Raw genomic sequence first — 13,362 nt, 5'->3', positions numbered from 1 at the left:
GCCTCGATTGGCAGCAAAGTGCAGACGCTTTTTGCTGGCGCAGCTGCTGCTGCCGTATTAGCAAAAAAAAATAAATAAAAAAACGCAAAAATAGAAAGCGCATTGCAACGTTAAGTATACGGAATGACAGACAGTGAAATGTTAAAACAATTTCATACACAAGCAATCCAGCCGAACTGCACAAAGTAAACCCCATGCAAAGGCTCACCTCAAATGTTTTCCTAATCTGTTGCATACCCACAGGCTGGTCAGCCAAATGCCGCGTCTAGCTTGACCACACACGCGTTGTCAACAAATGGAAATTTATCAACTAGGAAAGTGGTAGCAATCGATTAACAAATACTCTATAGCTGGCTATGAACATTTTGTGTGTGGAAAGCTAGTTCTCTCCACAATGCGTAGTTGTTACTGGATTTGGTATTTGGGATCATATAGACAAAAATTGTAGATTAGCTTGATGATCATAAAAAGTCTATGCTTCTGTTTCTGTGCATAATTATCCCTTAAATAATACATTAATTATTGTTATTATACTCCTTTTTATTACTTCCGTATTATACAAGTTAGATTTTCAGGCAAGGTATTAAAATTCTTCTTCCACTCTCATCTCTCAAGATTAACCCAAAATGATTTTTGCTTACGTCCATCAGGGTCGGAAAAACCGGCAAATCTATATGCGTCCCTCAGATTGAGATCTAGGTTCCGCGAATTTAAGAGGTAGGCTACTCATGATCTCCTCTAAAGATCAAGCCAAATGTATTGTTCTTTGAAAGTCAAAGCCTTTGGGTACTGTAACCAACGATGTAGTTAAGAAGAGTGTTTCCGATTTAATTGCTAACCATACTCACGACGTAATATTGCGCAATCGCTGGTTTCAGTTTGAAAACCGAAAATATTTGGTATTTTTTGAATAATTGTATTCCTCATTTTAAGTATCTCAGTTTTCGTTACAGCTCATTTGCTGCTTATAGAAGCATTTGGGCAGCATTTAGTGCATTTAATTGAGCAGAACATGCCCATCAGCAGCTGCGATTGCAGCTCGATCTATAAAAGCCTAGCACTGTTAGATGGGTAGATCTATCTATCAACCCGATGGCTTCAACTTGGATCTGCTTTGGCCTCGCGTTGCTTCTGTGCCTGTGCATTTGCACCTGGGCAGCGCCACCCGCGGATGATTCGCGCCAGTTTGATGAGCTGGAGCGCACGCTCAAGGAACTGGCTACCTCGCTGCTGGCTATGAGTGGGAATGTTGCCAGCGGTGGGACTGTTGGCACAGGTGAGTCCACTTCTACGGCATTGCTGTGTTCATGCCTTAAATGCTTACTTACATACTTTATTTGCAGCGGAGGGCAGCACAGGGGATCTGGAGACGAATTTAATAGGCAGCGAGGCTGCGACTGCTTTGGAGTATCTGAACGAGCTTCCTCTATGAAACACGAGGTAAATGGATTTAGTTCTCGGATTTGCTAAGCTACGTTTAGCAATTCTGCAGTGTCTAAGATTAAAAAACAAGATTTAGAATATCAGCCACCTCGCGTCTATGCATCCGACCTAACCCCAAAGAACTAATTAAATTTTTTGATTGATTTCTTGATTTTTTATGTCATGTTTTTAATGTTTTGCATACAAACTTTGATCCCAATTGCAAATTGCATTTATTAAAAATTTCAGACTCGTAGTTCTTTCGGCTTGAGCTGTGCGTGGCTCTCCTTTCAGTGATTCAGTCAGGACAATATCTTATAAATTTAAAAGGGTCAACGCAAAAGTATATTTGGCCATGATCTGTCCAAGCAATTCAATATTTGGATTACTAAGATTTGCGAATATTCTTTTTAAAGCCGCTGTTAATTTGAAAATATGACAACGAAATATGCATATATATGAACACATACTGTATATATAAATGCTCTGGCAAATTACGCATTCTAAATCTGGCACGATTTGTGTGGCGCACTCATCGCTCTGGCTCTCTCTATCGCACAGCCTGCTGCCATCTCTTTTGCACGTCGGCCTACATATAGGCAGAGCTCGCGCCAGTTACTGAGCTCAATTTGCGCGCTAAATCTAATCAAGTTAATTTACGCCACCGATTTCTACACATTTGGCACCCCAAATCACTCGAGAGAGGCCCAGCCAAAGACAAAGTCTGGGTATGGATTACGTTGGTGCTGATCTGCGGGTCCGCTCGAGACTTTCAATTCACGCCGAGTTTCCCAATTGGATGCCCAAGACAATGGGCAGGTGAATGCTACGTTTTAAATAGACGAACTTGTCGCCTCTGATTGCCAAGCAAAAATAAAAAAGAATAAACAGCTCTGCGAGAGTTTATCAAGCATATTACTGAGCTAGCGATACCCTGTAATGTGAGAAAATATAGTTTTATCAATTATAATATGATAAAAGAAACAAAAATGCACAATTTTAATTGTGCAATTTAAGTATTATAATCAGAAGAATGATCATACAAACTTCATAATGGTCACCTTTTTTTTTAGTCTATCACACTTATGCCCATTCTATGTGTACAGGGTATGTAGAACAAATACAGAAGAAAGATGGAATGCCATAATATCATTAATAATAATAGTTGAAACAACAACGGCTCGCAGCTCGCATTCGAAGTCCGAGAATGTTAAAACAAATCTAAATCAGAAGCTGAATCAAAAAATTTAACAGCCCGTCTGTCGGTCAGTCGGGGCTGCTCGCCCGCTCGCTCAGCTGTAGAAGCGGACCCGGAGACAACTAAGAGCTATCCAACTATTCGCTGGATGTGCCATGTGTATCTGTCAGTTACTTCTGATGCGTGCAGCTGTGCGGTAGCTTTTTTTTTTTTTATTTTTTCGGTGACCCGCGACTTGTAAGTGAAGTGTAAAAAGCTATTTGGCCGATCCATCGATAGGCCGCCTCCTTTCTTTTTGTTGCTGTTCCCTGGGATTTTGTGTCATGCATGTGGACGAGCTGCGTACCAGCCTGCAGAGCTTTGGTTGGCCAGACTATGTGGTCTTTTGTCTCATGCTGGCCATCTGCGCCGTCATCGGCATCTATTTCTGCCTGCAGCTGCGTCGCGAGTCGAAGGAGGTGAAGGCCTCCGGTGGCGAGGAGGCGGCCAATAGCGCCGCCTCCTATTTGGTCGGCGGCAGAAAAATGAAAATCTTTCCCATTACCATGTCGCTAATCTCTAGGTGAGTACGAAATTAACTCATTATGAATGCTTTAGCACAACAGTTAGAGGGCTCAAATCCCAGAACTAAATCAAATAAGTAAAGTAAGTTTCACAGTTTGTAAATATTGTTATAGTGCCTATGGATAGCTTTTTAGCCGGAAAGGCTTTGCCAGGATCAACTTTTCTTTAAGTTGTTACAGTCTTCTGTTCCTTAGTTTATAATACTTAATGGAGCGAATATGACTTAACTTGCACTTTCGCCAAAGCTTAGATCTTTGGCATGAGTACATTCACTATTTGTCCTAAGCTAAGAATTATAATATACAATAGTGCATATTATTCAGTGCCCGGGGTACCACAGTGCTTAATTCGAACTGAGAGACTGCTCCACTTACAGCTAGTTACAGCTGGTCGTCAAGTATTTGTTGGGCTAGTATGCAGCACAGAGCTGTGAGCGGTGCCTATCAGCACACCAAATCAAATAGCTTCATGTTTTCCGAATGGGTTCGTATAAGCAACGAGAATACGGAAAGTAACCCGTATACGGGGCATTCAAATTGCGACTATGTCGCATAATCAACGCCCGCGGCGACGAGAATCTCTCTTAATTAAATTGCATAAAACGCTCTTTGATCTGCGAAGAGTTTTTCAGGCTGACAACGGAAGCAAATCCGACTGAAGGTCAAGTGGCACTAATGTCTATAGGGGTCTTCAAAGTTTATTTTAGTTAATTCTTATTTTATTATTATTATTGCTTATTTACAGCAGTTTCCTCTTCTATTCTTCACAGCTTCATATCGGGCATCACGCTGCTGGGCACACCCACCGAGGTTTACCTGTACGGTGCTCAGTATCTGTACATTATGGGCTCCCTAGTGCTAATGGGCCTGTGCATGTATTATATATTCTTACCAGTATTTCATGACCTCAACTTGATATCCACCTACAAGGTATGTGCTCAGCTATCGATTGAATGTCCCCAATGCAACTCAACAAACAGTCCTTATTTAAATCCCAACATACTTAGTATCTGGAGCAGCGCTACAATCGCAGTCTCCGCCTATTTGGTTCGATTATGTTTATTATGGCTTCGGTAAGTGTTAAGAAATCAATTCATAAGTCTAAAAATCTGAAATGTTGAGAAAAGAAAATTTGTTTAAGAGGCCCTTACTTCTAACATTAAACTTAAATGCAAATGTAAAAATATTGTAATATTATATTAACCACAGTCAAACTTGTTTTTGCCACGATAGGTCTTGAGAAAAAAATCAGTTTTAATTGGAAACTATTGCATAACTAATAAATCCTCAATTTTGCAGCTATTGTGGCTGCCGATTGTGATCTATGTGCCGGCCATAGCCTTCAATCAGGCAACGGGCGTGAACATACACATTGTGACGCCGTGTGTGTGCGTGGTGTGCATCTTCTATACGTGCATTGGCGGCCTCAAGGCAGTCGTTTGGACGGACGTCGTCCAGACGCTGATTATGTTCGGCGCCATGGCGCTGGTGCTGATCAAGGGCACGATAGATGTGGGCGGGCCGGGCGTCGTTTGGCAACGCGCCCAAAAGACGGCACGCATTGAGCCGCCCAACTTCACATTGGATCTCAGCGAGCGTTACACCTTCTACTCTCTGGTGCTGGGGGGCGTGGCGCACTGGCTCAAGTCGAATGCGATCAGCCAGAATATGATCCAGCGGTATCTGTCGCTGCCAACGTTGCGGCATGCACGGATCGCCATCTGGACTTTTATAGCCGGTGTGCTGGCGTTTCTGGCCATCTGCGGGTATACGGGACTGCTCATCTATGCGACCTACGCGGACTGCGATCCGTTGGAGACGAAGCTGGCGCAGCGCAATGACCAGCTGTTGCCACTGCTGGTCATGGAAACGCTCGGACAGTATCCCGGTCTGCCGGGTGTGTTTGTCGCTGGCGTTTTCAGTGCGGCTCTCTCCTCGCTCTCCACCGGCCTTAATTCGCTTTCTGCCGTCGTGCTGGAGGACTTTGTCAAGACCTTTCGCCACCAGCCACTGAGCGAGACGCAGACTGCGTATATTATGCGCAGCGTTGTTGTTGTCTTTGGCGTGATCTTTGTCGGTCTGGTCTTTATTGTGGAGAAGCTGGGCGCTGTGCTCCAGCTGACCATTACACTCACCTCAGTGGCCAACGGACCCCTGTTGGGCATCTTCACTTCCGGTGTCATGCTGCCCTGGGTCAACTCGAAGGGCGCCCTCCTTGGCGGCCTCAGCTCACTCGGTGTCATGGCCTGGATGTGCATTAGCGCACAGCGCGACCTGGTCACGGGGGATCTGGTCTATCAGCGGAAACCCTACTCCACGCTGGGATGTAATTACACCTTCACGGGCGAGCGACGCGCCTTCAGCAGCCTGCCACTAGATGACGCCATCAGGTGAGTTGCATTTCTATCTTAATTCCCGAATGAGACTAGCTTAAACATGAAATACCTAATCTGTTATATATAATAAAAAGTTCGTGCAACTTTCAGCTAATGTTAAATCTAATGACTAGTTCTTATATCATATTTTTTACAGCCCCGCTTCGGATGCGCCCTTTCAGCTGTACCGCATCTCGTACCTGTACTTTACCCTCTTTGGGGCACTGATGACCATTGTGGTGGGTCTGGTGACGAGCCTTCTGCTGCGCGAATCCGATCTAGATGCGGTGGACACTCGCCTGCTAACGCCCTTTGTGCGGCGTTGGCTGGAGCGACGTCGCAGTCGCCGCACGCAGCTGCCGGCGGAAAAGATGGACAAGCACAAGGTGGTGCAGGAGACGACAACGTAAGCGGAGGGGGTTCGGACAGTGGGTCGTAGTATCTGCTGCCGGCCAAAATGTTCCTTTGGTAGCTTAGTAAATATTTAAAATTAAATAAAATACAATTCATAATTATTTGGTTTTTGTGCCACCCGCCTGCCGTCTGTCCACTGCCGCTTGCTGCAAATGGGTTCAAAGCAGCTGCTTTATGTGTAATTAGAAAAATGCCCGCAGTGATGGAACTAGTACTGGAACTGGAACTGGATCCGGGCCTGAGCTGACCCTGAACCTGAACCTTTGCCAAATCAAAGCAAACTACTAAGCAAATAAACAAAAAAAAGGGAAGGTGAATAATAATAAAAAGAAAAATACAACTAAAATTGTGCCTCACAACCCACATAAGCATTTCAGCGGGGTGTGGCTTCTGGGGTGTAAAGGGTTCGTCCTGAGTTTTACTTGTGCTGTTAATTGAATATTTACTGTTTTTTATGTGCCCCAGTCTATGTGTGTGTGTGTGTGCATGAGTGTGTGGCAAGACTAACTCAACTAACTACTTATTAGTAGTCATTGCCACCCGCTGCCCTTCTGCTGTTGAAGTCTTTGTCTCTGCTCGTCCATTTATTTGTATGTTTAGGTCGTTTATGCAGCAAATTGAATTGTTAATGAGCTAACAAATGTTTGCGAAATTAGTTTTCAGCTGGTCAACAACAAACTTTAAGCCCCAAAGATCCATTATACAAACTGCAGTAGAGTATTCAACAGATCCGTCTGGAATTTGCGCGTAAGACCATTTGTGTGTAATAAATAAGAATGTTGCAGTCGGGTGTACTCGAATAGCTGATACTCATCGACTTGATACTGATATCGATTTATTTAATTATTGTGTATCTATAACAATAAGCTTATGTAATCTATAGAAGTCGACTCCGCCATTAGAGGAGATCCGCAGTTGTCTACTTGAACTCCATAGCGTCAGGAAACAATGGCCAGAACCCTTGAGGGTGTCAGGAGGCTGGGAGATACAGATTTTCGAAACTTAATAACTCTGACGGATATACACGAGTATGCAAAGACTCAAATCTCAAGTCTCCTCTACACGGACGGATGGACGGACAGCACAAAACCAATAGACTCTTTTACCTTTTGTGAAAGTGCACAAAAATTGAGGAAGAGGAAACTCGCGTATCCTTGGCGCAGCCGCTACACTAATATGCTGTATAGAATTTCCATTGCTCGTTGGCTGGCTCTTAATTAGCCGCTACAAAAATAAGTTCGCACAAAAGACAGCGGCGAAATGTCATCAGAATGCATAATGACAACGGTTCGTTATGGACACCATGGGCACGGGCACCAGGGAGTGGTGGCCGAGTGAAAAAGGGTGGTGGTGGGGAGGGGGGTAACTGCTACCTGGGTACTGGTGCTGGTGCTGGCCTGCGGCCAAAGGGAAACCCAGCTGCAAATCTCGCAAACAGACACATGGCACATGTGCGCCACCTTGCAGCGCATTCAAAGCTGCTCGCATGCATGGCCAGATCCTGTGCCAGAGCCAGAGCCAAAGCCAGAGCTAGTGACAGCGGCAGAGGCAGAGGCAGTGACAGTTGTCATATGGGTGGATTGTTTTTTGGCCACGACGGAAACGGAAGTTGCCCCGCTAGCTGGCACCAATAACAACAACAGCAACAACAACAGGTACAAACGCTGCTCAGTTAACTTGTTTATGTCGCTGTTTGCTTTTGTCTTACTTTTTATGTTGGCATATAATTTGTTTTGCACGGCTCTTTTGCCGCCCAATCGAGGCATATCAGCTGCACACAGCGTTTTGCAACACTGCTACATGAGTTATGGGCCTAAAAATATATAGTTTCAAGCTAAGCGGCATCAGGTTAAGCAATACTTGCTCTTATCCGGGCTAAAGACCTTTCCATTTTACTGCAGCGTTTTACAGCACTGTTATTTCATCAATGGTATTTTATTAATCATTATATAGTTTATACTAACTTATCACTATTATATAAAGACCTTATCACTATTCAGAGATATTCAATTGATCTAAAACTAATATTTAAATCAGAAATTTGTAATTTTCACTCAAGAAATTCATAGATTTTAGATTTTATTAAGCGAATAAAATCAATTATCGCTCTTTTTGCAATTAATTCATTCATTAAAAATTCGAATGATTAAAATCTGAAATTTTACAGACGTACTCTATCTACACTGCAATGTGGTCTTTATTTATTTAATATGTTACAATATAATTGGGTTTGTAACATTTTTTATATTCTACTCGTTTATTATTGTACTTGTTCTTGTTAGCAGATTTTTCGTTTCATCAATTATCGATTTTATATATATATATTTGAAAACTGGAAGCGGAAAACTGCATTCCATGATGTATTTTCTATTTATATTCGCTGATTATTTAACTCGCTCTCGTTAGAAATTAACTCGTAACTTCCATGGTCAGTCTTATTTATATATGTAGACAACAGATATCGGAAAAATTGTTTTTATTCTTTAATTGGGATTAGCTCTAGTACTAAAATATGATGTATGTTCGTATTATACTCGCTGATTATTGTTCCCGTTCTCGTTTGTAGTTTACTCGTTACTTTGCTTGTCAGTTTTACTTACATATGAAGACAATAATCAGTTGGGTTCGGGTAAAGTAGTCGCACATAATGTATTGTTAAAAACCTTTCTTTTCCACATTCTCGTTGGAGTTGGCTCGTTTCTTTGTTATTCGTTTCTCTGCTATCTAGCGACCCGTTTTATGGTAGCGCATTAGAAGAGCAACAAATTTAAACTTCAAACAAACTACAGCTGTTGACTAGGCTACCCTCGCGGCTATTAATGCCAGTGACAATTTGCAGCGGGTCTACAAGTAGCCCAGCTCACATCGCTCCACCCCCAGGTTCCACTTCTACTGATCCTGACCCGACCCTTGCTCTGTTACCAGAAAAGGTGGCTGGAAGAGTTTGGGGCGGCTGCTGCTGCGGCACAAAAGTCATTTTTGATTGTTTTCATGAAAATGAACATAGAAAAATTATAATTAAAATTCATATGGAAATTGTCGAAAAAAGCATATTCTGCTCTGCTCGGGCTCAGCTCTGTCTGAACAATGGAACGTTGGCCTTGTTGTCGTTGTTGTTGTTCTTGTTGCTGGCGCAACTGCAGGCCAAAAAAGATTTCATCTGAAAAACCTAAAGACCAAAGAAATGCAACCGGGGGGCAATGGATATTTTTACCAGGGCGGGGGCGAAAGGGTGGCAGAACTGGGAGCCAAGTCGGTTGAGCTGCGGGCGTATTGTTTGTGGAACATGTGTTAAGCACATACACACAGACACATACACACACACACTCACACATAGACTACATAAAACGACAACAATGTCAGGTCTAACAATATTAGGAGAACGGCCTCTACCTGAACCAGCAACACGGCCCCATTCTCTTAAGCCGCTGCCCCTCGCCAGCCCCCAGTGGAGTATGCAAAATGGTCAGGGAAACGCATGCCGGCTGCTCATTTTCTTGTTGTCGTTTCATTTTGGCACTTTTCCTACACTTTTATGCGATAAAATATTTAATTATATTTGGCAGCTTGTTTGTGCATTGTGCGGTCCGCCTTTGCCTTTGCATTTGCCATCCAATTAACATCGCCCTGGGGAACCGGCCACAGCTGCAACGGGTGCAGCAGCAGGAGGGGGGCGTGAAGCAGGAACAGCTCAAATCGGTGGCTCTGGATGCGACTCGACTCCAGATTGGAGCGGCTGCTGAAGAGTATGCAATGATCTACATCCAGCGAGGCCCATGCAGAAGTACCAGCTTTTTTGAAAGCAACAAATGGAATCGGAAACCAAATAAGAATCAGGGCTGCAAACCGGTTATCTGAAAAACCTTATCCAAAAAACCTATTTTATAGATTTGGGAGAAACGGCGTGAGCTGTCGAAGATTCGAAATACACTTAATGTGAACAAAATTAATACACTCTATGCGAAATATCTGTTTATATATCTAGCAGGACGATGAAATGTATCTGAACCTAAGCAAACTATCAGTTCTTGTATATTGTTGTCTCATGGCTGCAGCAGCGGTATGAATGGACTTGAAACGGCATTTTGATTGAGTTCAGAGCGCTCGCTTAAAAGTATGCTGGGATCTTTTTAGGCACTTTATTTTAAATATGAGCTATAAACAATCGACTGTCAATTTTAGCCAGGTGCCACCGTGGCTCTGGTTGTAGCCGGTGTAGTAGCTGTTGTTGTTGTTGCTGTTGTTGCTGTTGTTGTTGTGGTTGGCGCTTGCCTAACGATCGTGACTCGTATACAGCCGGCATGATCCACGTGATCTCCAACTGGTGCGCCATACAGCTGACCCAGGCCGCCCATCAGCCAGAGGCAGCAGAGCAGAAGCCCAATGTTATGCAAAAAGCCGCGCATCGAATATAACTGAACTGAGGCGCTGAGCCGCTGAGCCGCTGAACCACTCAACCACCCGACTTGACGACAAAATATAACTGCCGGCAATAGTCCGCAGTCATCGCTGATTTATAGTTGTCTTCGGCCTAGAAGCGGACAATGACAGTAATTATAAGCTAAACACTTCGTATTTTATATATAAGTTGTCATCGTTTTTTTTTTCTGCTTAGCTTGATTTCATTCAGTTCTAACTAGGGACGGGCACGGACCAGGTTTTTACAATACGGCCCAATACGAACACGAAATTAATAAGCACGGGAAAAGATTATTGAGGTCCCAGCCAAGCCCAGCACAACACGAACGAAAATATGTGGGAATCTGCTTTCAGATTTTGCATCGGAATAATTTCGGAAATCGTGTTTAATATTTTCACCGCTCGAATCACGCACGAATGGCAATTTTGCGGCGCGGCCCACGCCCATCTCTGCTAGAAACGTAGATTTTCAGATAAAAAATACGGTTTAATTGTTTCTGGGTATATTTTTGGTGCCCGCTAAATGCATTTGTGATTGCATTGGGCAAGTTTTGGAGGCTGCCTCGTGCTCACCGAAAATAATTTCACAGCAACTGATGGATATTAAAATTATTTGAGAACATTTGATATGTGAGATATGGGGCGGTTTTTTGTTTTATCCGTATGACACCTATTACAAATATAATTGCGCGTCCTTTGTTTATGCTCATACAATCATCTGGATTTTTTTGGTTCCGGTTTTATAAAGATTGCTGATTACAGCATTTATTATGAGCAGCCACAAAGACAATTGAGCTGCCGCCCATGATGTCATCTGGGTAAATTCCCCACCCACGCAAGCGGCTAACCTTGAGATACATCGTCATGATTGTTTCAATTGTAAAAAAAAAAAAAACATTTAAGAGCCTTCAATTAGAACTGCGTCAAACTCAATATAATAGTATTACCAGGAAACTCTTACATTTTACATTCATAAACTTTTTACAGTCATAAAAATAACAAAGCCTCTTCAGTGATACGGATGAGTAATACAGAAGAGCTTTAGATAAAAATATTTAAACAAAAGCATATGATGAAGTTTCAATTGAACAGTATGATTATAAGTCTAAGCTCCATAAGAGAGTTTTGTATTTTTAGATTTAATTTGAAGCAATTGAAGTAGTTGGCAGGATTAATTTATGATCAGGGCGAGGAATGCGTTTGTGATTGTTTTTTTGAACAACATCCAACAGCCCATTCGCACCAGGAGAACACAGTTGAAATTTGTAAAGAAAACGCTAGATATTTCTGTTAGAACAGAGCATATACAAGTTATGATCACTCGAATAGCGTATTATTTATATGATTAAGAAGTTTGCAAGCTTTAGTAATGCACAGGCTAATAATGTGAGAATTTGGAACGAAACGCACTTTGATTTACTTTTTTACATTTGCTTTATTGGTGGGTGTCATTTATACAATACAGTGCAGAATTAATATAGATTTCCAAAGTTACGTAGGGTGTAGGTGTAGGTCCATGTCAGCTCCTACCATTAGCCGGAGGAGGCAGCTGTGGTGGTGCGTGGCGGCGGCGGTGGTCCTCCACGTGGCGGCTGTCCCGACGGAGCGCCTGCCACGGCAGTTAGGCTGGCCACAGTCGACGAGCCATGATGCTGAGCACCCTGGAGAGGCGTTACTCTAGCTGCGGCCAGTTGCTGTGCGGGATTATGGCAACGATAAAGCCATTAGGATTAGTTGCGGAGAGAGTCGGTTGGACTTACCAGCAGCACGGCCAGGGTCAGGGCTAGTAGCAGGCATAGACGCATGTTTGCTGATGCTGTTCGTTCTGCCAGTTGTTGCAATCAGTGTCGAGGCTGGCGCTTATATGGCCCGCGGCTTGCCAGCAAACCTGCGACTGCTCCGCCCCCCTTGGCCGGCGTAGCTTATGTAATTGCAGCAAACGTGTAATTATAGGGGCATATTAAAGCCAAATTGAGCTGTTCAAATGCTGTTGATATTTTTTTTTTTATTTTTATTTTTTGTATGTAAAACTAATTCAGTCGCGACTTTGTTTATTCACGCTTTTTCGTCGTGTGCCACCCACAATTATCATGTGCAGTGATGCCATCGCTTGGATGAAATGATTTTTGTTCCGTGGCTGGGTCAAGTGCAGGTTCGAGGCATATAACTCAATTGGGCATCACTTTGGGTATTCGCAAGCATTTAATTTGTCCAGGCACCACAGCCTCCGCAATACATTATTCGTTTCCTTGTTGCGATCTGTAAAAACCATATGCTAACGATATTTTGGAAAAGAAATAGCACAAATAGGGACAACATACAGCGCAAATAAAGTCCAGATTCAGCCGGTCTCGAGCAAGGATTACAGTGGGGACCCTCGTTCTTTTGTTGACGCTTTTGGAGGCTACTGCCTGCCAAGGTGTTCAGGCTTGGCTGCGTTACAGGCTGCGGCAGGAGATTGCTTAGTTCTTCGTGTATTGGGCCCCCGGAGAAAATTTCTTCCATTGGGCCGACGCGAAAGGGTGGCAGACAGTCATCGTATGGCTGTTTGCGACGCCCCTCAAAGCTCTTCCAATCCATGATACAGAAAATTTAGGACTTTGTAATACGGCAAGAATGTTCGAGACTCTATACTAATAATTTTGCTACAGGTTTGTCAAATTTATAAGAATCTGTCTGCGATCCTTACTGAATAATTTAAGTATAATAACTGACAGAAACTAGAAACGGTTACTTTGCCTTGCACGATGAGTGGGCTGTGAGAACATATTTAAATAATTTATAGGTTCAAGTAAGTCAAGTGAGGACTTTCACATCACATAAGAAAGACCCAGACGTATGCATATTGTTAAGTATCGATTGACTAATGCCTATGCATATGTAAGTGCCATAAAAGCCCCCTCTCAACCTTTAGCGATGTCTGCCCATCAATAATGATCTTTGTAATATGTAATGCCAAACTAATGAAATC

At 43.1% G+C, this 13,362-nt stretch overlaps 3 protein-coding genes across 4 annotated transcripts; 2 read left to right on the top strand and 1 right to left on the bottom strand.

Moving 5' to 3' along the window:
- Positions 1-1,092: 1,092 nt before the first annotated feature.
- LOC138911161 (uncharacterized) lies at positions 1,093-1,656 on the top strand. Its single transcript, XM_070208696.1, has 2 exons — positions 1,093-1,276; positions 1,344-1,656. The coding sequence occupies exons 1-2, from the start codon at positions 1,093-1,095 to the stop codon at positions 1,430-1,432; spliced, it is 273 nt and encodes a 90-aa protein (XP_070064797.1). The 3' UTR covers positions 1,433-1,656.
- Positions 1,657-2,713: 1,057 nt separating this feature from the next.
- On the top strand, positions 2,714-6,070 carry rumpel. Its single transcript, XM_002055105.4, has 5 exons — positions 2,714-3,182; positions 3,954-4,113; positions 4,191-4,256; positions 4,483-5,573; positions 5,716-6,070. The coding sequence occupies exons 1-5, from the start codon at positions 2,944-2,946 to the stop codon at positions 5,966-5,968; spliced, it is 1,809 nt and encodes a 602-aa protein (XP_002055141.1). The 5' UTR covers positions 2,714-2,943; the 3' UTR covers positions 5,969-6,070.
- Positions 6,071-11,801: 5,731 nt separating this feature from the next.
- Positions 11,802-13,090, bottom strand: LOC6631640 (uncharacterized). 2 transcript variants are annotated; one of them, XR_011417238.1, is made up of 3 exons: positions 12,713-13,090; positions 12,152-12,650; positions 11,802-12,085 (listed from the first exon to the last, which is right to left on the bottom strand). XR_011417238.1 is itself a non-coding variant. In XM_002055107.4 (2 exons), exons 1-2 carry the CDS (start codon positions 12,194-12,196, stop codon positions 11,924-11,926), a joined length of 207 nt encoding a protein of 68 aa, XP_002055143.1. In that variant the 5' UTR covers positions 12,197-12,310; the 3' UTR covers positions 11,802-11,923. The 2 variants fall into 2 exon arrangements, 1 of the variants encoding a protein (XP_002055143.1); XM_002055107.4 differs by lacking the exon at positions 12,713-13,090 and having other exon boundaries at positions 12,152-12,310.
- Positions 13,091-13,362: the final 272 nt, after the last annotated feature.

This window comes from Drosophila virilis, chromosome X, assembly GCF_030788295.1.
Source record: "Drosophila virilis strain 15010-1051.87 chromosome X, Dvir_AGI_RSII-ME, whole genome shotgun sequence".
Classification (NCBI taxonomy): Eukaryota; Metazoa; Arthropoda; class Insecta; order Diptera; family Drosophilidae; genus Drosophila; species Drosophila virilis.
Note: the sequence above shows the minus strand (reverse complement) of the source record. Positions and strands in the feature narration are given on the sequence as shown.

Coding starts and splice junctions, on each gene's coding strand:
- rumpel (XM_002055105.4), top strand. CDS start 2,944: ATGCATGTGGACGAGCTGCGTACCAGCCTGCAGAGCTTTGGTTGGCCA. Junction 3,183..3,953: donor ACCATGTCGCTAATCTCTAG/GTGAGTACGAAA, acceptor TATTCTTCACAG/CTTCATATCGGGCATCACGC. Junction 4,114..4,190: donor ACTTGATATCCACCTACAAG/GTATGTGCTCAG, acceptor CAACATACTTAG/TATCTGGAGCAGCGCTACAA.
- LOC6631640 (XM_002055107.4), bottom strand. CDS start 12,196: ATGCGTCTATGCCTGCTACTAGCCCTGACCCTGGCCGTGCTGCTG. Junction 12,086..12,151: donor TGACCCTGGCCGTGCTGCTG/GTAAGTCCAACC, acceptor AATCCCGCACAG/CAACTGGCCGCAGCTAGAGT.
- LOC138911161 (XM_070208696.1), top strand. CDS start 1,093: ATGGCTTCAACTTGGATCTGCTTTGGCCTCGCGTTGCTTCTGTGCCTG. Junction 1,277..1,343: donor CGGTGGGACTGTTGGCACAG/GTGAGTCCACTT, acceptor CTTTATTTGCAG/CGGAGGGCAGCACAGGGGAT.